Source organism: Trichomycterus rosablanca, chromosome 1 (assembly GCF_030014385.1).
Source record: "Trichomycterus rosablanca isolate fTriRos1 chromosome 1, fTriRos1.hap1, whole genome shotgun sequence".
Lineage (NCBI taxonomy): Eukaryota > Metazoa > Chordata > Actinopteri > Siluriformes > Trichomycteridae > Trichomycterus > Trichomycterus rosablanca.
Window position 1 is genome coordinate 52,365,508 of NC_085988.1, and position 23,767 is coordinate 52,389,274.

A 23,767-nucleotide genomic window follows, 5' to 3' on the forward strand; every position below is an offset into this window, starting at 1 on the left:
GCATTGTTCAAACTTTTGTTTTAAGTACATGTAAGTCATGTTACAGTTGCTGTGCACATAATATAAATCAATACAAAAATAAATCATTACTGCAGATATGTTGCATGTAGCAAAAAGAAGACATATGCGAGCAATTTTCACTTAACTAAACAAGATCAGCTGCCTCCGTTGGTGCATTGAGATTGTGATTGAGAGGCAAGTAGAACACTTATAAGTAGCCTTTGCCTGCCATCATCATTTGTTTTCTCATGTTTACAGAGCATGAAGCAGCCAAAATGGTCAAGTTTCTTCCTTAACATCACTTTATTACAATATGTAATCAAGATGGGACAGAAAGACTATAGCTTAAAATAAAAAATAAAAATTACGTAAGAGACATGGGGTGGCCAAGCCTTCACAGTTATGTATGGATGGTGCATATTTAAACCTGTGCCCCTATTTGGTGTACATGTAATATTAAGGTTTGTTTTTTTATCAACATTGTTAGGGTCAGTAATTAGGGCTTTAGGTTTATAGATCTCTGTGTAAACCGTAAGAAGATTAGCCTTTATTCTAAAAGATAGTAATGATAGAACTGTTTCTAAATAGCACTTTATGTGTAGGCTAAACTGGCATCCTTAGAGGTATTTGCTGGCATTCTGCCTTCCCTGCTGACATGTACTTGACAGTTGTTTGCAAGCTAGGCCAACTACCGTAAACAATAATTTCTAGTCACATTATATGATCAGTACATTGAATTTGCTTTAATATGCTAATACGTATTCTTAAAAAGCAGTTCAGTGGCTTTTAATCGTTTTATTAGCTAAAATACATACACTATGTGTCAGCTGTTACAGTAAAAACAGAGCTACAGTAAAGATATTAGTTGATAATAATGTGTCACAATCATGACTAAAATGTAATTACTACTGTACAACGAAACTATAACAATGACAGCATTTTAAACAGCAGTAAAGCATTCTGGCGCATACTGTAAAATAACACAGTGGAAAGTGGAGGCACATACTTCAATGTTTTTGTTTTTATAAATATTTCCAGTGCATATATACACTTAAATTTACACACAATGTTATTTGATTTTGTACTTATAAATACATAGTTTCTTATTTGTATTTATAAGTATAAACAAATTAAAATGTATTACCATGAGTATCGTCAGTAACATCAGTTGCTTACAAATACATTCTTTTTTTATACTTACAAGTACAATGTCACATTATGTGTAAATATTTGCACTGTTGGTATATGAATTAATAAGAAGATTTTTACCTGGACATAAAGATTTATTTGTTACCACCTGTCTATCATCTAATTCCAGGCGTCCACCAACTCTGCACATGCTGCTTTACAATGGCCTGTTTTTCTTGAGGGCTGAAGTGCAGAATGGTCAGAATGGCTGTAAGTGTCTGCTGACGTCCTCTTGAGTCCTGCAGTGTAAGGAACCTATAGATGACATTCTTAAGGTATTCCAAATTGGCTCCCTCTCTGCCTTTGTCACGCATATGCTTTTCCAGCTGTGCCCTTAGCTTAGCCACCTCTTCCTCGTGCCTTTCTCCATTAAAAATTAATTTGGTTTGTAGTTGATGTACGTCTTCCTCCAGACGATGCTTCATTTTGCGCAGAGTGGAGATTTCAACCTCATTTCGAGCCAGCTGTTCAGCATACAACAACAAAGTGGGCTCATTTGAACCAGCAAACTTCAGTGCTTCACTAATTGTTTCACATTCTTCAAGCCCAGAATTGCAACTTTCTACATTGAGGTCCCTTTCAACTTCTCTCTCTAATGCAATATCCCTTATGTTCTGGCTTCGAAAGACTCGCAGTTTTTCCAGCTCAAGGTCCTTCTCTTCAAGTAAGGCCATGGTGCGCTCCCTCTGCTTGTGCAGCTCTCCCTCTAGGTGCAGAAGGTCTTCTCTGTGTTGAGCCTCCAGCTTTTCCAGATCATGTTTATGAGCCTGCTGAACAGCAATTAGTGCTTGCTGGCGATCCTCAGCCTCCTGTTTGTGCCTCACCTCGGCTTCATCTAATTGTACACGCAAGTTTATGTACTTCTCCTTTAGTTCAGACAGCTGGTCACGGGCCTCCTCGAGCTCCTTAGCCTGGGTGCCGTCTTTGGCATTTTTGTTCTTCAGGACAACCTGTGCTCGTACCTTGTATCGCTCAAATTCCTCCCTCACCTGCCACAGCTCTTGCTGGTAATACTGCACAGAGACATTCTCTCCATCCTGCCCCGTATTACCTTCTAGCAGTTTTTCAATTTCCAAACTTTGGTCTGGAGACCTTTGTGCAGCCAGTTGCAACAGCTTCTTTACCTTCTCCAGCCTGTTCCTTAGAGAGTTTACATCCAGGTTTGCTTCATCAATGTCAAGGTCAGAGGAAGAGGTCCTGGTAGTACTGGCAGCGATAGCCAAAGTCTTATTCTCTGCATCAAGCTGAAGAATGCGTTCACGTAGCCTTTGAGCATTTTGCTGATCCTTTTGCCTAGCCTTTTCGGAGGCACCCAACAGCTCTGAAAGCTCTGAAACACGCTCCTCAAGACTGGCCACTCGCCGCTCCTCCAGCTGTGCCTGCTCTCGCAAGCCCTCTTCTGCTTGAGCAACCTGTAAAAATAGTTTGAATATATTTTTTTTATCTTAATTACACTGCTTTTACATTTGTACTTTTAGCACTTCACTCAGCTATCATTCGGCTCTCTTTCTGTCCTCTATAGTTTTCAAAATTTTAAACAGCTAAAACTTCCGAACTTTGTTTTTAATCTTTAGAAAACAATTTATTTTAGTACGCCAGAAAGAGAATTACATTCTGTAAATACTAGCATTGTATTTGGTAATTACTTATAGAAATGCAAGTTCAGAATTTATTATTTTTATTTTGGAATATCTGTCATGATTGTTTGATGTAAATAACAGGTGACTGTAGTTAGCAGTTTAGCCATGACAGCATTTTTGCTATAGCTGAATTCCAGTGTGGGTTTTTCTCATTCCAATAAGTGTGCTGATATTCATTCATTGTCTGTTTTACCACCGCTTTATCTTACTCAGAGTGGCAGAGGGTACAATTCAATGGGCAAAAGGTGGGATTGCCTCAGACAGGTTGCCAGTCCAGCAAAGGGCAAACACACACACACACATATACACCTAGCAATTTTAGTAGTTTCTATTAAGCTGACTGCATGTCTTTGGACTATGGGAAAAAAACTGAGCTCCCGGAAAAAAACCCACATGGAGAATCGAACCCAGGACCTTGTTGCTGTGAGGCCACAGTGCTACCCACCAAGCCACTATGCCACCTGTGCACTGATAAACATAGAGGCAGGTATTGTCTGTTCTGCAGAGAGAGTTGGAGGTAAATAAATATTTTTTTGCAATAAAAACAGTTTTACAGTTAGGTATTACAGTAAGGCATGGACAATGAGACTACAAATACTGTAAAGCTTGTGTGTATGCTAATGCATCTGATAGAAACTATATTTGCTGTAGCCATGCTTTCTCCTCCTCTGGATTCCCCCTCACTCTGTAGTAGTGAAGTGAAATTAATTTTAAAAATAAATGAATTTCAAATTAATGAAACATTGATTAAGTTTGTGAAACCTTAAAAAACAATACTGTTACAGACATACACAAACACGTTTATATATGGGAAAATGTATGTGTGTGTATATATATATATATATATATATACAGTATATGATCAGAGCTTCTTATTTTTACTTGGAGACTTTTATTGGAGACAGTATGAACCTGAGATATTTCATGTTTTATCTGCTCAACTTCATTTCATTTATAAATAAACATCCATTCCTGCATTTTAGGCCTGCAACACATTTCAAAAAAGTTGGGACAGTGAAGCATTTACCACTTTGTAATGTTGCCATTCCTTTTCACCACACTTAAAAGACGTTTTTGGCACCGAGGATACCAAGCCATTTAGTGTTTCGGGTTTTCTTTTGTTCCATTCTTCCTGCAAACACGTCTTAAGATGTACAACAGTACAGGGTCGTCATTGTCGCATTTTTTGTTTCAAAATTCTCCACACATTCTCTATTGGAGGCAGGTCAGGACTACAGGCTGGCCAGTCCAGTACCCGTACCCTCTTCTTCCGCAGCCATGCCTTTCTAATGTGTGCAACATGTGGTTTTGCATTGTCTTGTTGAAAAATGCATGGACGACCCTGGAAAAGATCACGTCTTGAATGTAGCATATGTTGCTCTAAGATCTCAATGTACTTTTCTGCACTTAATGCTGCCTTCACAGAAGTGTAAACATGGAATGCTAATTCATCTGACCACAATACACATTTCCACTGTGTGATGGTCCATCCTAGATGCCTCCGAGCCCAGAGAAGTTGACGCCGCTTCTGAACATGGTTAACATAAAGCTTCTTTTTTGCACAGTAAAGTATTAAGTGGCATTTGTGCATGTAACTCCATATTGTAGTGCTTGACAAAGGTTTGCCAAAGTAATCTCTTACCCATGTGGTTATATCAGCCAGTTTTGAGTGGCGGTTCTTGATGCAGTGCAGTCTGATATATCAAAGATCACAGGCGTTCAGCTTAAGCTTGTGCCCTTGGCCTTTAAACACTGAAATTCCTCAGATTCCTTGAATAGTTTAATGATACTATGCACTGTAGAGGGAGAAATTTGCAAATCCCGTCCACTCTTTCTTTGAGGTACATTGTTTTTAAACATTTCAATAATTTTCTCCCAGCATTTGTTGACAAACTGACCATCTTTGCTCATCAAAGCCTCAGCCTTTCCTGGATGCTGCTTTTGTACCAAACCATGATTACAATCACCTGTTGACATCACCTGTTTGGAATTACATCATTATTTAGTTTTTTAAACTCATTAGTAGCCCTAAATTGCCCCTGTCCCAACTTTTTTTGGAATGTGTTGCAGGCCTGAAATGCAGGAATGGAGGTATATTAACAAATAAAATGAAGTTGAGCAGACAAAACATGAAATATCTTGGGTTTAAACCAGAGATGTTCACAAGTCACAAAATACGAGTCCGAGTCGAGTCACGAGTCTTTAGGCTAGAGTCCGAGTCAAGTCACGAGTCAATATAATATACACAAAACATATATTTCAAATGTAGCGTAGAAATACACAAATAATCTGTTCGGTTCAGTTCAGATAAAAAAACAACAGATTAGCGAATGTATTTAGCCATTTTACTTAGTGCCTTTACTTTCCTAGGGAGCAACGCTTCATCACTTCGCCGGAAGCTGGAACATTTACCCACTGCGTGCGTTGCGGGTTAAGACGGCCGGAGCGTTATTAGAGAGCAGAAAATTACACGATCAGAATGATGTCGGATCATATATATACACTACTCACAAAAAGTTAGGGATATTTGGCTTTCGGGTGAAATTTCAGGATGAACCTAAAATGCACAGGCACAGGCGTCATCGTCTTGCATGGGCCAGGGAGCATTTACGCTGGACGAGGGACCAGTGGGAATAGAGCTGTTCACTGATGGAAGTCGATTCACACTGAGCAGAAATGATGGCCGCCAACGATGTTGAAGACGTTGTCACCACACAAGCCTTTGGTGGTGGTGGTGTTAGTGTGGGCAGGTGTGTCTAGTCAATACAGAACTGCCCTACACTTTGTGAATGGTACAGTGACAAGCCCATACTACTTGAATAACATCATTAATCCAGTCATTGTGCCTCTGCATGAACAACACAGGCCTAATTTCATCTTCATGGACGACAATACTCCAGCTCATCGAGGTCGCATCATTAGGGAATGGCTGCTGGAGACTGGGGTGCCTCAAATGGAGTGGCCTGCATTTTCTCCAGACCTGAATCCCATAGAAAACCTATGGGATCAGCTGAGTCGCCGTGTAGAGGCTCGTAACTCTGTACCCCAAAACCTCAATGACCTGAGGGCTGCCCTTCAAGAAGAGTGGGATGCCATGCCTCAGCAGACAATGAGTCGACTTATGAACAGCATGAGACGTCGTTGTCAAGCTGTAATTGATGCTCAAGGGCACACGACAAGTTATTGAGACACTGACATTTTTTGTTGTAGTATACCCACCACATGTTTTCCACAAAATTCACCCGAAAGCCAAATATCCCTAACTTTTTGTGAGTAGTATATATATATACTGTATATATATACAGTGGTGTTCAAAAAAATAGCAGTCCAACACCATTAACTTGATAAATCACTGTTTTTAGTAGAAATGCTAAAATTTACTTGAAAGTGTAGTAGAGTAATGAAAACAAAACAAACCCAACAATTAGGACATTGCATGCCACTCATTCTGAGTAATCGAAGCATTGATTGAAAAGTGGTTGTTCAAAATAATAGCAGTGAGGAGTTCAGTTGGTGAAGTCATTCATTCTGCAGAAGAACGGGTGTCAATTTTGGCCCTTATTTAATGTAGGAGGGTGGCAAATGTTGCACAGGTTGGTCATAGCACATTTCCTTCTGAAATACTGGGTAAAATGGGTTGTTCCAGACATTGTTCTGATGAACAGCGTACTTTGATTAAAAAGTTGATTGTAGAGGGAAAGAACATACAGAGAAGTGCAGCAAATTATAGGCTGCTCAGCTAAAATGATCTCAAATGCCTTGAAGTGACAACCAACACCTGAAAGACGCAGAAGGAAGCGTGGAACTACTGTTCGAATGGATCGAAGAATAGCCAGAATGGCAAAGGTTCAGCCAGTTATCACCTCCAGAAAGATCAAGGAACATCTGAAGTTACCAGTGAGTACAGAAGATGATTAAGTGAAGTCAATTTACCAGCAAGAACTCCTTGGAAAGTCCCGTTGTTAAGAAAAACACGTGTCCTGAATGGGTTCAAATTTGCCAAGGAACACATTGACTAGTCCAAAGAGAAATGGCTCAACATTTTGTGGACTGGTGAAAGCAAAATTGTTCTTTTTGGGTCTAGTGGCCGTAGACAGTATGTCAGACGACCCCTGAGCATTGAATTCAAGCCAGCCCAATCTTCTGACTTCAATCCCATAGAGAACTTGTACACTGATATCTGAAGCGCATTTTTTTGAGGCAAAACCCAAAATTGCAGAAGAACTGTGGAATGTAGTCTAATCATCCTGGACTGGAATACCTGTTCAGAGGTGCCAGAAGTTGGTCGACACCATGCAACACAGATCTCGGAAACAATCGTTATGCCACTAAATATTAGTTCAGTCATTTAAAGTAAAGTGAAACCTTAAACATTTTTTCATGTTATAGATAAATTTTTTGAGTTTTTAAAGAAAATTGCTGGCACTGCTATTTTTTTGAACAGCCTAATATTCATTTTTCTTAACTTTCTGTAAAGGATTAACACAAACTGGCTAAATTTTGTTAATGTTTTGATTTAGCATTGAAAGTGTAGTATTTTCAGTGCATTTGCATTTATGGAAATAAAAGTTATTATAATGATTTTGCGCTTTATTCCCTTTTTTAAAATCCCTGCTATTTTTTTGAACACCACTATATACAGTGCCTTGCAAAAGTATTCAGCCCCCTTGAACTTTTCAACCTTTTGCCACATTTCAGGCTTTAAACATAAAGATATGAAATTTTAAGATATGAATCAACAACAAGCGGGACACAATCGTGAAGTGGAACGAAATTTATTGGATATTTTAAACTTTTTTTAGAAATAAAAAACTGAAAAGTGGGGCGTGCAATATTATTCAGCCCCCTTGCGTTAATACTTTCTAGCGCCACCTTTTGCTGCGATTACAGCTGCAAGTCGCTTGGGGTATGTCTCTATTAGTTTTGCACATCGAGAGACAGAAATTTTTGCCCATTCTTCCTTGCAAAACAGCTCGAGCTCAGTGAGGTTGGATGGAGAGCGTTTGTGAACAGCAGTTTTCAGCTCTTTCCACAGATTCTCGATGGGATTCAGGTCTGGACTTTGACTTGGCCATTTTAACACCTGGATACGTTTATTTGTGAACCATTCCATTGTAGATTTTGCTTTATGTTTTGGATCATTGTCTTGTTGGAAGGTAAATCACCGTCCCAGTCTCAGGTCTTTTGCAGACTGCAACAGGTTTTCTTCCAGAATGGTCCTGTATTTGGCTCCATCCATCTTCCCATCAATTTTAACCATCTTCCCTGTCCCTGCTGAAGAAAAGCAGGCCCAAACCATGATGCTGCCACCACCATGTTTGACAGTGGGGATGGTGTGTTCAGGGTGATGAGCTGTGTTGCTTTTATGCCAAACATAACGTTTTGCGTTGTGGCCAAAAAGTTCGATTTTGGTTTCATCTGACCAGAGCACCTTCTTCCACATGCTTGGTGTGTCTCCCAGGTGACTTTTTATAGATATCTTTGAGAAATGGCTTTCTTCTTGCCACTCTTCCATAAAGGCCAGATTTGTGCAGTGTACGACTGATTGTTGTCCTATGGACAGAGTCTCCCACCTCAGCTGTAGATCTCTGCAGTTCATTCAGAGTGATCATGGGCCTCTTGGCTGCATCTCTGATCAGTCTTCTCCTTGTTTGAGCTGAAAGTTTAGAGGGACGGCCGGGTCTTGGTAGATTTGCAGTGGTCTGATACTCCCTTCATTTCAATATGATCGCTTGCACAGTGCTCCTTGAGATGTTTAAAGCTTGGGAAATCTTTTTGTATCCAAATTCGGCTTTAAACTTCTCCACAACAGTATCTCGGACCTGCCTGGTGTGTTTCTTGGTCTTCATGATGCTCTCTGCGCTTTAAACAGAACTCTGAGACTATCACAGAGCAGGTGCATTTATACGGAGACTTGATTACACACAGGTGGATTCTATTTATCACCATCAGTCATTTAGGTCAACATTGGATCATTCAGAGATCCTCACTGAACTTCTGGAGTGAGTTTGCTGCACTGAAAGTAAAGGGGCTGAATAATATTGCACGCCCCACTTTTCAGGTTTTTATTTCTAAAAAAAGTTCAAAATATCCAATAAATTTCGTTCCACTTCACAATTGTGTCGCACTTGTTATTGATTCTTCACAAAAAATTACAATTTCATATCTTTATGTTTAAAGCCTGAAATGTGGCAAAAGGTTGAAAAGTTCAAGGGGGCTGAATACTTTTGCAAGGCACTGTATATATACAGGGGTTGGACAATGAAACTGAAACACCTGTCATTTTAGTGTGGCAGGTTTCATGGCTAAATTGGACCAGTCTGGTGGCCAATCTTCATTAATTGCACATTGCACCAGTAAGAGCAGAGTGTGAAGGTTCAATTAGCAGGGTAAGAGCACAGTTTTGCTCAAAATATTGCAATGCACACAACATTATGGGTGACATACCAGAGTTCAAAAGATGACAAATTGTTGGTGCACGTCTTGCTGGCGCATCTGTGACCAAGACAGCAAGTCTTTGTGATGTATCAAGAGCCACGGTATCCAGGGTAATGTCAGCATACCACCAAGAAGGACAAACCACATCCAACAGGATTAACTGTGGACGCAAGAGGAAGCTGTCTGAAAGGGATGTTCGGGTGCTAACCCGGATTGTATCCAAAAAACATAAAACCACGGCTGCCCAAATCACGGCAGAATTAAATGTGCACCTCAACTCTCCTGTTTCCACCAGAACTGTCCGTCGGGAGCTCCACAGGGTCAATATACACGGCCGGGCTGCTATAGCCAAACCTTCGGTCACTCGTGCCAATGCCAAACGTCGGTTTCAATGGTGCAAGGAGCGCAAATCTTGGGCTGTGGACAATGTGAAACATGTATTGTTCTCTGATGAGTCCACCTTTACTGTTTTCCCCACATCCGGGAGAGTTACGGTGTGGAGAAGCCCCAAAGAAGCGTACCACCCAGACTGTTGCATGCCCGGAGTGAAGCATGGGGGTGGATCAGTGATGGTTTGGGCTGCCATATCATGGCATTCCCTTGGCCCAATACTTGTGCTAGATGGGCGCGTCACTGCCAAGGACTACCGAACCATTCTGGAGGACCATGTGCATCCAATGGCGGTGCCGTGTATCAGGATGACAATGCACCAATACACACAGCAAGACTGGTGAAAGATTGGTTTGATGAACATGAAAGTGAAGTTGAACATCTCCCATGGCCTGCACAGTCACCAGATCTAAATATTATTGAGCCACTTTGGGGTGTTTTGGAGAAGCGAGTCAGGAAACGTTTTCCTCCACCAGCATCACGTAGTGACCTGGCCACTATCCTGCAAGAAGAATGGCTTAAAATCCCTCTGACCACTGTGCAGGACTTGTATATGTCATTTCCAAGACGAATTGACGCTGTATTGGCCGCAAAAGGAGGCCCTACACCATACTAATAAATTATTGTGGTCTAAAACCAGGTGTTTCAGTTTCATTGTCCAACCGCTGTATATACAGTATATATATTTATATGGATACACCTAAATAAAATGGGAATGGTTGGTGATATTAAATTCCTGTTTGTGGCACATTAGTATATGGGAGGGGGAAAACTTTTCAAGATGGGTGGTGACCATGGCGGCCATTTTGAAGTCGGCCATTTTGGATCCAACTTTAGTTTTTTCAATGGGAAGAGGGTCATGTGACACATCAAACTTATTGAGAATTTCACAAGAAAAACAATGGTGTGCTTGGTTTTAACATAACTTTATTCTTTAATGAGTTATTTACAAGCTTCTCTTTGTTTACAGCCATTGACATGTTGCAGAGGTTAACACGTGAGGAGCGGATAGAAATTGTGTTGATGTCTGGTGAACGCAGTACCCGGGTCATTGCGGCAGATTTCAATGCAAGACACCCTACGAGACCAACCATCTCCCATGCTACAGTTAGCAAACTGCTTGCCAAGTTTCGTGAAACTGGTTCAGTGTTGGATTTGCCAAAATGTATACGCATGAAAACTGTCACTAATGAAGAAACATCAGTGGCTGTCCTAGCTTCATTCAGCAAGAGCCCACAGCGTAGCACTCGCCGCATGTCACTGGAGAGTGGCATCAGTCGAACATCCCTTCGGCGGATATTAGCTACTCACAAATGGCACCCTTACAAACTCCAGCTGCTGCAGCATCTCAACGAGGATGACCCAGATCGGCGCACTGAATTTGCAGAATGGGCAAAACAAAAATTGGAACAGGACCTTCAGTTTACACAGAACATTTTGTTCAGTGATGAGGCAAACTTTTATGTGAATGGTGAAGTTAACAAACAAAACCACCGCTATTGGTCTGACACTAACCCACATTGGATAGATCCCTCCTGTTGGAACACAAAAATTGATGGTATGGTGTGGTATATGGGGTACAAAGATAGTGGGGCCATTCTTCATCAATGGAAACCTCAAGGCCACTGGATATTTGAAATTGCTACATGATGATGTGTTTCCCTCTTTATGCACTGAAGCTGGCACGTTCCCTGAGTTTTTCCAGCAAGATGGTGCACCACCACATTATGGGTGTCAGGTCCGAGCATTCCTAGATGAACAGTTTCCTGGAAAGTGGATTGATCATCGTGGGCCAGTTGAATGGCCCCCAAGGTCTCCCGATCTGACCCCCTTAGACTTTTATCTTTGGGGTCATCTGAAGGCAATTGTCTATGCTGTGAAGATACGAGATGTGCAGCACCTGAAACTACGGATACTGGAAGCCTGTGCTAGCATTTCTTCTGCGGTGTTGCTATCAGTGTGTGAAGAGTGGGAGAAGAGGGTTGCATTGACAATCCAACACAATGGGCAGCACTTTGAACACATTTTATAAGTGGTCAGAAACTTGTAAATAACTCATGAAAGAATAAAGTTACGTTAAAACCAAGCACACCATTGTTTTTCTTGTGAAATTCTCAATAAGTTTGATGTGTCACATGACCCTCTTCCCATTAAAAAAACTAAAGTTGGATCAAAAATGGCCGACTTCAAAATGGCCACCATGGTCACCACCCATCTTGAAAAGTTTTCCCCCTCCCATATACTAATGTGCCACAAACAGGAAGTTAATATCACCAACCATTCCCATTTTATTTAGGTGTATTCATATAAATGGCCCACCCTGTATATCAGTCACACACTAATATTTGGTTGGACTGCCTTTAGCTTTGATTATGGCACGCCAAACGTTTAAGTGATCGCCGATCACGATCATTCAAGATTTTTTTCCGACCACATTCCTTTCTGGAAGATGATGTTTCCCCACTGTCCTTCCACTTTTTAATAATGCGTTGGACAGTTCTTAACCCGATTTTAGTAGTTTCAGCAATCTCCTTAGATGTTTTCTCTGCTTGATGCATGCCAATAATTTGACCCTTCTGAAACAGATTAACATCTTTTCCACGACCACAGGATGTGTCTTTCCACATGGTTGTTTAACAAATGAGAAGCTTTTCACTGCATCAGTTAGGGTAATAACTTGTTGCCAGGCTCTTACCTATTTGCTTAGTTAAATCCAGGTGGTGACCTTTTTTTTGGCCAGGCAGTGTGTGTGTGTGTGTGTGTGTGTAAATAATTGTCACACAAAACTAATATTACTAATGTCTTTTGCTTTTCACAAGTCATTTTTTTGCAAGTCACGAGTCGAGTCCGAGTCATTTGAAACAAGTCTATACACACACATACAGTAATGTGAAAAACTTTTGAACATATTTAAACATATGGACATTTGATCTTTATTTGAACAGTACTGAGAGATGGAGCTTATATAACTAAACAAATAAATGGTAAAAATTACTTTTAAACAAGTTGTAAAATGTAATGAACAAAAATGGAAATTTATGGTGAGGAAAAAGTTAGGACACCCCCACATTTATTACTACTTAAAATGTCTAAAATTAGAATCTGGTGCACCACATCAGCTGCAATGATTAGACAATTGTTAGAGGACATTGGAGTTTTATTTAAACCTCAGACATTAGTTTGGTTTGCTCTTGATTGTTGAAGTGAGTGGTATCACCATGGTGAGATCTAAAGAGCTCTCTGAGGCCTTCTGAAAGAAGGTTGTAGATGCATATGAGTCTGGGAAGGGATTTAAAATGATCTCAAAACAATTCGAAATCAGCCATTCCACTGTCCGGAAAATAATTTACAAGAGCAGACCGCAAGATGCGTAAAGAAGTCTCCAATAATCCTACAATGTAATTATGGGACCTATAGGTGGCTCTTGCCACAGTTGATGTCAAGGTACATGCTACCATCAGAAAGAGACTGCACAAGTTAGATTTTCATGGGAGGTGTGCAAGGAGGAAACCCTTGCTGTCAATAAAAAAACATCAGGGCAAGACTAAAGTTTGCCAGAGAACACCTAGACAAAGACCAGGACTTCTGGAACAATGTGCTTTGAACAGATTAATCCAAAGCTGAATTATTTGGGCACAGTAACAGAAGACATGTTTGGCACAAACCAAACACAGCATTTGGGCACAAGAACATCATACCAACTGTGAAGCATGGAGGTGGAAATGTCATGGTTTGGGGCTGCTTTGCAGCAGCAGGGCCTGGCAAGCTCTCCATTATAGAATCCATGATGATTTCTTTACTGTATCAGAGGGTGCTTGAGGAAAATGTGAGACCATCTGTCCAAAAACTGAAACTGAAGCGGACCATGCCGCATGACAATGACCCTAAACATTCCAGTAAATCCACCAAGAAATGGCTCAAAAGAAAGAAATGGAGAGTTCTGGAATGGCCAAGTCAAAGCCCGTATCTTAATCCTATTGAAATGCTGTGGGGTGATTTGAAACGGGCTGTGCATGCAATTAACCTCTCAAACCTCACACAGCTGAAGAAATTCTGGGAAAAACTTTATCCCAGTCAATGTCAGAGACTGGTAGATGTTATAGGAAACGTCTAATTGAGGTTATTTCGGCCAAAGGGGAAAATACATGCTATAGGGTGTCCTAACTTTTTTCTCACAATAAACTTCCATTTTTGTTCATTACATTTTACAACTTGAGTTTAAAAGTATTTTTTTGTTTAATGATATAAGCTCCATCTCTCAATACTGTTCAAATGAAGCTCAAATGTTCAAATGTTTAAATATGTTCAAAAAGGGGTGTCCAAACTTTTATATATATAAATATATATACAGTGGGGGAAATAAGTATTTGATCCCCTGCTGATTTTCTAAGTTTACCCCCTTACAAAGACTTGAACAGTCTATAATTTTTAAGGAAGGTTTATTTTAACACAGAGAGACAGAATATCAACAAAAAATCCAGAAAAAAAACATTAAATAAAAGTTATAAATTAATTTGTATTTAATTAAGGGAAATAAGTATTTGATCCCCTACCAACCAGCAAGAATTCTGACCCCCACAGACCGGTTATGTGCCCATGAGGCACACAAATTAGTCCTGTCCCTGTATAAAAGACTCGTCACAGAATCAGTTTCTTCCGTTCAAATCTCTCGACCACCATGGGCAAAACCAAAGAGCTATCAAAGGACGTCAGGGACAAGATTGTAGACCTGCCCAAGGCTGGAATGGGCTACAAGACCATCAGCAAGAAGCTTGGTGAGAAAGAGACCACTGTTGGTGCGATAATTCGAAAATGGAAGAAATACAAGATCACAGTCAATCACACTCACTCTGGAGCTCCATGCAAGATCTCACCTGGTGGGGTAAGAATGATTCTGAGAAAGGTGAGGTCAGTCCAGAATTACACAGGAGGAGCTTGTCAATGATCTCAAGGGAGCTGGGAGCACGGTCACCAAGAAAACCATTAGTAACACACTTCGCCGTAATGGACTGAGATCCTGCAGTGCCCGCAAAGTCCCTCTGCTCAAGAAGGCTCATGTACAGGTCCGTCTGAAGTTTGCCAATGAACACCTGAATGATTCAGAGAAAGCTTGGGAGAGTGTGATATGGTCAGATGAGACCAAAATTTAGCTCTTTGGCATCAACTCCACTCGCCATGTTTGGAGGCAAAGAAATGCCCGGTGGGGATGGTGTCATATCCAGCATTTCTCTGATCCCGGCTCCCTTGAGATCATTGACAAGCTCCTCCCGTGTAATTCTGGACTGACCTCACCTTTCTCAGAATCATTCTTACCCCACCAGGTGAGATCTTGCATGGAGCTCCAGAGTGAGGGTGATTGACTGTGATCTTGTATTTCTTCCATTTTCGAATTATCGCACCAACAGTGGTCTCTTTCTCACCAAGCTTCTTGCTGATGGTCTTGTAGCCCATTCCAGCCTTGTGCAGGTCTACAATCTTGTCCCTGACGTCCTTTGATAGCTCTTTGGTCTTGCCCATGGTGGTCGAGAGATTTGAACGGAAGAAACTGATTCTGTGACGAGTCTTTTATACAGGGACAGGACTAATTTGTGTGCCTCATGGGCACATAACCGGTCTGTGGGGGTCAGAATTCTTGCTGGTTGGTAGGGGATCAAATACTTATTTCCCTTAATTAAATACAAATTAATTTATAACTTTTATTTAATGTTTTTTTTCTGGATTTTTTGTTGATATTCTGTCTCCCTCTGTTAAAATAAACCTTCCATAAAAATTATAGACTGTTCAAGTCTTTGTAAGGGGGTAAACTTAGAAAATCAGCAGGGGATCAAATACTTATTTCCCCCACTGTATATATATATATATATATATATATATATATATATATATATATATATATATATATATATATATATATATATATATATATATATATATACACTCAACAAAGTTTACCTCACATTTAGTTTTACCTGTAAGCAAAACATAGTCTCAAACGTTTACAAGTATGACTAATACAGTATACCCCTACCTTCTGAATTTCCTGCTGAAGCTGTTGGTTAAAGTGTGCCTTAAGATCAGCAATCTCTTGCTCAAGTTTCACCACCCTCTGGTTGGGCTCGTTTCTCTCAGCGTCTGCAGCCTCAAGACTGTTTCTCAGTGCCTCACACTCTTGAGCTACCGCTTTCAATTGCTCCTCATAATCTAGCCCACGGTCTGCTGCCTGCATTGTTTCCACTAAGGCTTCCCTTGCATCCTCCAACTTAAGTTCAACATCTTGCCTTAGGCTCCTCTCCTCCTGCAAAAGTTTCTGAAGCTCGCGAAGCATATGGGCATGGTCACTTTGCTCCTGCTCACGCTCATGCTGCTGTGTGATTACACGTGCCCTGCTCTCTGCTAGCTGTTCCTGTAAAGTCTGGAGCTCATTCTGGTGTTGCTTAAATGCTTCCTCCATTTTTTTGTGTGCCTCATCCAGCTCCTGCTTCATTTTTCGCTTGTCGGCTTGGAAGGAGGCCTCCATCCTAGATTTTTCCTGTGTAACTGTTGCCAGAGACATAGTCAAAGTAGCCAGCTGGGATTTAAGTTGGATCACACGACGGTCTGATTCTGCAACAGTTTGCTCCATGGCTGTACTGCTACTGGAGGGGACACGATTATCTAATACACTTGCCTTTTCTGACTGCTGTAATAAGGAGGGACATTCTCCATGGCTGTTCTGATCTTCCTCTGCTGGATCCCCCTTAGTCTTGCTGCTAATCACACCAGCGGCTGTGTCAACAGATGCTGCTGTATCCAGGCTGTCTTCACTATGAACTGAACAGTGATCATCAGCAAGCTCACTGGGCACTGGACACTCTGTTGGGCCATTGCTTCCACCAGAAGGCAGGCCTTTGTGCAAGTCCTCCTGAGATACAGTAAGGACTTTCAGACTAGCCTCCAATGCCTCCTTCTCCTTCAGTAAACTCTTATAAGCCTGGACAATGTCTTTGAAACGGGTCTGGTACTGGATAAGCTGCTTTTTCTGGGTCTCAATGATGTCAAGCAGCTCTTTTTTGCTTGGGCCTCCACCGAAGCTCATTCCAAATTTCTCCATGTTGAGGATTCACACTCAGTGTAGTTTCATTATCAGAACTGAAAGATGTACAAACCTGTATCTGTGTAAAAGATAATACAGCTCATTTAATTTTACCAGCCAAAACAACATCTTGTATACATTTGTACTGGTTAATCTTGTGTACATTTTTACTGGTATATTGTTAATAGCAATGAAGTTCAATAAATTAAATTAAACAGGTAGCTTGTATTCATGACAACACATCTATGGGGTTAGTGTAGCGTATTACTAAATCAGGGGCATTTGTTTTAGTCATAGAGGAAAATACATCATAAATACAACTCATAAATGGCTGCTACCAATTCTAATTACATGTTTGCACTACGTTAAATGTAGTGTTTTGTTTTGGATCTGTTTTTCTGATAATTCGAGGAACAGCGTTAATCTAAAACAAATTGGTTTTAAATAGATTAAAATAGGTAGACTGAGTTACTTGATTCAAACATGAATGATTAAAAAGATGAAAATGTCCCAATTACCATTGCAAATTGTATCTTCTCTTTTTGTCTCTACAAAAAATGAGGAAAGAAATGTTTTACATCAGAGGTGTTTCACATCTAAAACACCAGAGGTGCATAGGGTTTAATAACTACAAGGTGAACTACTGTGACAAATTGTTCTCCTACTGCCAACCACTATATTATTTCAGTTTTTTGGTAAGGGTTTGCAGCAGGAATGTAAACAAGTTGGCATGGCACTGTTGTTTTCTAGATGACGTTTTCCCACTTCCTTACATACAGTTTCACTTTCTTTGCGATACTACAGTTGCCATTGAAAATATTCAACCCCCTAACCTTGAACCTTGAATACAATTACGGTGATGTTTTATGTGATTTATTGAAAAAAAAATATATATATCATTATAATTCAACCCCGAGTTGGTACTTGGTGGAACACATCCTTTTGCTTCACCATTCTTCTTCTGCAAAAGCTTCAAGATCATTGAGGTTTGATGGAGTCTGGCCTTGAAGTTTTTGGTTAAGTGATCTTATATATGTTGACAGATAAATCTTTGTACATCCCTTGCCCTTCTAATGAAATGCTTTTTAGTTTTTGTGACAGGTCCTTAGAAACACACCTTGAACACATCTCTGGGTGGTGTTTATAACAACACATCGCAGCTAAAGCACATTTATGGTGGTTATTGCGTTCCCAATGGTTTAATCGTGTTGTAACCCAACATTTGCTCATACAGACTGGCAGTAGGTTTTTATATCAGCAATATTATTCTAGGACTTAATTACTGTGACATAGCAGTATACAAAAATACCTGTTACTTTATAACAATAACTCGTTCGTTTTATTTCTTTATTGGCTTCATCATTTAACTGATAAGATTTTATTTAAAGCAGAAAAATAGCTGCATGTAGAAACGTGTAGAGTTATAAATTCTTATTTTTTTGCGGAGGAGCGGGTTGAATATTTCTGATTGAAGCTGTAATACACCGATCAGCCATAACATTAAAACCACCTCCTTGTTTCTACACTCACTGTCCATTTTATCAGCTCCACTTACCATACAGAAGCACTTTGTAGTTCTACAATTACTAACTGTAGTCCATCTGTTTCTCTGCATGCTTTGTTAGCCCCCCTTCATGCTGTGCTTCAATGGTCAGGACTCTCCTAGGACCACTACAGAGCAGGTATTATTTGGGTGTTGGATCATTCTCAGCACTGCAGTGACACTTACATGGTGGTGGTGTGTTAGTGTGTGTTGTGCTGGTATGAGTGGATAAGACACAGCAGTGCTGCTGGAGTTTTTACACCTCACTGTCACTGCTGGACTGAGAATAGTCTACCAACCAAAAACATCCAACCAAAAGCGCCCCGTGGGCAGCATCCTGTGACAACTGATGAAGGTCTAGAACAGGGGTGCACAACTTCTTTTTACCAAGGGCCGATTTCACATAAACACCTAAACCAGAGGGCCACACATTTCATTTTTACAGATCTGTCCACATGAATTTGTAATACAGTTAGGGCTGGGTGATATTGGAAAAAAAAATCGATTATTTTCAAATGTATTATTGATTCTCGATTGCGATTGCAATTTTTTTTTTTTTTTTTTTGTATAATGACATTGAAAAATTTTAATTGAAAATACTGCAGAAATGCAAAAATAGTAACAGCACCACCTAATTATCCTTTCAAGGAACTCAAACTTTATAACAATAACAATATAACAATAATTAACAATAATTTGAACAAAATAGAAATCTTAATTAGCTATATCCTTCATATAAAAAACTCACAAACTTACTTTAAATAATGTGCAGCATAAGAAAAGTGCAAAACCACAAACAGTTATTTACATGTTTTTTAAAAGGAACACTAGCCTGTTTACTGTTTCCACCATATAAGTGAGTCTGTATCAGTATCTACACTGGAGAACATCGAATAAGCACTCAGCTCAGCTTTGATTTTGTCCTCTTGTGATTGGGGGGTGGATGGAGGGGGCACATTCCATGTCTAACCATATGGACTACAATTCCCATGAGCCCCTGGACTGTCACGTGACTATCACATGTCCCCGGTCAGCCAATCCTGATCGCGCTCACCGTCTCCGGAGTTTTGATTCAGTTCAGTTGTGTTCGGTTCCATGAATCTTATTTAAACTCTTCTGTTCGTGTGTCTTGTGAAGTTTTGCCGATCGTGTTTGTGTCATTATTTCTGAATCTAACCGTTACAGTGTATGATCCTTGCTGTTTCCTGCCTGTCTGTTTATCCTCTGATTTTGTACACTGTTTTTGCCCATTTGATATTAAACTTTCCCTGATATATACTCCACGAGCGTCTGCTCAGTTTCTGCCTCATGACATGTTGGTATTTTAATTAAAATATAAAGTATGTAAACAATCGCGATCGTCACATTTCTGACATCATGTGAATACGTTCATTCGAATTAACCGAATTAATCATGAAGATTGCCCAGCCCTAAATACAGTTACATAAAATCAGGTAGTTAGAAGAAATGTGTTGGTCAGTGGGAGATACTGCAGCATCTTTCTGACACCAACTAATTAATGTGGTCGCAAGCACAGCAGACATGAGAAAATACCTGTATGTCCATTCAGGGATAAATTTCATATGCTCGAGATCCACTTTTCTTTTTTTACTCGTACTTGGTTTGGACAAACACATGGTACCGCTGAGGTAACTTGTATTTACATCATTTACTTTTCAGTCGCAAGTTCATGGAATTACCCGATTAATTTAAAGTGACAGCATCATTTATTTAAAAATGCATCAGCACTTCATTTAGCGGGCCGGATCGAGAGTTTTGCCTGGCCCGCGGGCCGTATGTTGTGCACCCCTGGTCTAGAAGATGACCAACTCAAACAGCAGTAACCCAGCTAACACAGAACGTTCCCGTAGATTTTGGTTCCCCTATGGTTATTTTTAGGGAACCATCCCATAACGTTATGGTAACGTTCTATTTTCTAACCTAACGTTCTCTCATGTTTTTATGAAAACTAACAGAGAACGTTAACTAAAAGTTGCCTTAAGGTTTTCTTTCTTATGTGTTTCAAGTAACGTTCCAGTAACGTTCCCAGAAGGTTTTCTTATGATCTTCAAAGTTTTTTGGTAGGAACTTACCAAAAAAGCAGCCTTTTGCTTGAGACGGTCCATGTAGATCAACCTTTACTTACAAGTACCAACTATAAAACTATGAAACCTAACGTTCTCTCATGGTTTTATGAGAACTAACAGAGAACGTTAGGTAAAGCTTGTATAAGGTTTTATTTCTTATGTGTATAAAGTATCGTTCCAGTAACGTTCCCGGAAGGTTTCGAAGTTAACCCAGCTAGCGCAAACATCTGGCCCAGTTCCCACTTTTCTATCGGCACAGTCGGCCGAGTGTCAGAATCGGCCAGAATCAATGTAGCCAGATCCGGCCCAGTTGTTACCACAGCTGGGTTTGGCTGGTGCTCGTAGAATCGCGTGCGCGCCGACGCTGGTTGTCCGGCTGTGGCCCAACGTCCAGTCTCTGATTCAACGGCGGCAGAACGAGCGTCACCATAGACCACTGAAGTCGTGCGTCATTCTGTAGTCCTCGTTATGCCCATATTTGGAGACCCGGGTCTAACTCAGATTTCCTATGGGAAATTTGAATGGGGTTTTCAAAAAACCGGCTCTAACTTATCCTGTGCTAAATAAACATGTTCAGAACCCTGTACGTTTTGTCCTGTGTAAATTTTTCTCTTGTACATCACTGGATCCTATGAATTACGAGATTGTTAAAGGGTCGTAATACTAATAATGCTACACGAAAGCTAATGCTACTGCACATTAATTAGACGTCACTGAACTACACCAATCAAAACAACGAAACGAGCAGCTCGATTTTGTTAAGTACAACCAAAGGCGTAACACCTAACCATCCTTGCTTTCTACTTTAATGTAGCTAACTACTAAAAATATCAACCAAAACTTGTGAATATCACTCCACTGTTACACTTTTGAATCGCGCTGCTTCGTGCGCTTATTTAAGAGACTTATAAAAGAAAGAAAAAAGAAAACATTAAGAGGCTTCAAGTTTAGTGACGTAAATTCCGTGCGCAGTAGCATTAGCTTACATGTAGCAATATTCATATTTTGACTCTTTAACGACTTCATAATTCAGAGGATCCAGTGATAATAGACAGAAGAATCTCCATAAAACAAAACGTAACAGCTTTGGAAAATTTTTTATGACTACAGGATGCGAGAGGCACAATTTGCGAAATCTCCATTCATATTTCCCATTCAGAATTTAGTATTATTATACTACTTGCTGCAATTATCTTAATAAAATACTTTCTACTGCACAATCTGTAGTTAATCTGTAGCATCTGTAGTAGGAGAAGAAAACGGTAAATAAATGGTATCGTAGTGTTTCGGGGGCTATTCCGGCCCAGTTATGGGAGAGTCGGCGGCGATCTGGCATCCGGATTTGGGCCAGTGTATTTGGCCCGATTCTGGGCAGTCATTCAAAAAGAGTCAGAGCCGACACGGGCTGCCGGTGTTACCGGAGTGTTATTGCAAGGTTGTCTACAGTTTTCAATAATTTAAAGGTTAGTACAAGGTTCCCTTAAGGTTTCAATAATTTTAAGGTTACAGGAACGTTAGGGGAACGTTCCCAGAACTATAATGCACAACCAAACGGGAACGTTCTATTTCCGTAAAGAAACCTGGGGAACCAAAGGGCAACCAAAACGATCCGTTCCCAGAACGTTCTGGGAACCAAAAACTAACGTTCCCGGAACGTTCTGGGAACCAAAAATTGTTAGCTGGGAATAGATGAGCAATCGTCTCTGACTTTACATCTACAAGGTGGACCAACTAGGTAGGAGTGTCTAATAGAGTGGACAGTGAGTGGACACTGTATTTAAAAACTTCAGCAGCCCTGCTGTGTCTGGTCCACTCATAACAGCACAACACACACTAACACACCACCACCATGTCATTGTCACTGCAGTGCTGAGAATGATCCAAGACACAAATAATACCTACTCTGTGGTGGTCCTGACCATTGAAGAACAGGGTGAAATTTTTGCCAAATTAATGCGCCACACAATAACGATGGTAAGTGCAGGTGTAATGGGTGAACTTGCGTCACATTTACCAATACTCTGCTTTAGCATCAGTGTGTCTGCTATAGCTACTTTTGTAAAAGGATCGTTCCAATCAAAACAATTAGCAAGATAGCTAACAACTATTACAATTGTTCACAAACAAACCAAGCAACTTCAAAAATGCACGAGATATTATATTCTTTACATTTTTTTAAATGATAGATAACAGCGCGATTACCTTAATACCTTAATTTTTGAAGTATGTTTAGCTGTGTCAACAAGTCCCACATCGCTTCCTGTTTCTCCCTCTTTTCAGGCTGATGAACCCAGGAAGTGACGTAGTTCAAAGGGGATCAAAGCCTCAGTTTAAACTTATCCCAAGGTAATCAAAAGGTCGTGGACAGCGTTGTAACAGCTTTAACACGTATTGTTTATTATTTAAATAGGTTCATCCTTTTTTTAGTACAGGAATACAGCCTAGATACAGCGCCAATCAATCGCTGAGCAATACTCAATCATTTACACTTCGGGCAATGTAAAGCAGCCAGTCTGCATGTTTCTGCAAAGTGGAAGAACAAGGAGAGAACATGCAAATCTTAAAAAGAGTACCACTAAAAGCTAAAACCACAAAAGCTATGATGTTTATGTAATATTATTTGTTACTACAAATGCAGTGTAGTAAGAAAAACGCCTCCCCAGCTAACACAGAACGTTCCCGTAACGTTAGATTTTGGTTCCCCTATGGTTATTTTTAGGGAACCATCCCATAACGTTATGGTAACGTTCTATGTTCGTTAGAAAAATCAGCGCTGTTCCCGGAACGTTCCGGGAATGTTTTTATGAAAACTAACAGAGAACGTTATCTAAAAGTTGCCTTAAGGTTTTCTTTCTTATGTGTTTAAAGTAACGTTCCAGTAACGTTCCCGGAAGGTTTTCTTATGATCTTTAAAGTTTTTTTGTAGGAACTTACCAAAAAAGCAGCCTTTTGCTTGTAGATCAACCTTTACTTACAAGTACCAACTATAAAACTATGAAACCTAACGTTCTCTCATGGTTTTATGAGAACTAACAGAGAACGTTAGTTAAAGCTTGTATAAGGTTTTATTTCTTATGTGTATAAAGTATCGTTCCAGTAACGTTCCCGGAAGGTTTTCTCATGATCCAGTGAGAGAAATTAGCTCTACACTGCAAAAAATGATTTTTTTGACTAGAGTGAAGATTTATACAAGAATATTCTAGTACAGTCCTGCTACTTAAGAATGTCACATATAATTTAGTGTGTTACTTGGTGTTTCTTTGTAATTATTTGTTATCAAATACATTAGTAAATTTTATTCTAAATACCAAGTAAAATTAACTATGTTTTTTATTTCTTGGATTGAAGCAAAGCAAAACTAAAAACTTCTAGTAAATATTACTTTATGTTCCACGCATGCGCATTGCCT

General features: G+C 40.1%; 1 protein-coding gene across 2 annotated transcripts; it reads right to left on the reverse strand.

The window, feature by feature from the left end:
- Positions 1-298: 298 nt before the first annotated feature.
- gcc1 (GRIP and coiled-coil domain containing 1) lies at positions 299-22,621 on the reverse strand. 2 transcript variants are annotated; one of them, XM_063004072.1, is made up of 3 exons: positions 22,569-22,621; positions 15,685-16,807; positions 299-2,600 (listed from the first exon to the last, which is right to left on the reverse strand). In XM_063004072.1, exons 2-3 carry the CDS (start codon positions 16,744-16,746, stop codon positions 1,305-1,307), a joined length of 2,358 nt encoding a protein of 785 aa, XP_062860142.1. In that variant the 5' UTR covers positions 16,747-16,807; positions 22,569-22,621; the 3' UTR covers positions 299-1,304. The 2 variants fall into 2 exon arrangements, with proteins under 2 accessions (XP_062860142.1, XP_062860143.1); XM_063004073.1 differs by lacking the exon at positions 22,569-22,621 and adding an exon at positions 17,247-17,322.
- Between the last annotated feature and the right edge of the window lie 1,146 nt (positions 22,622-23,767).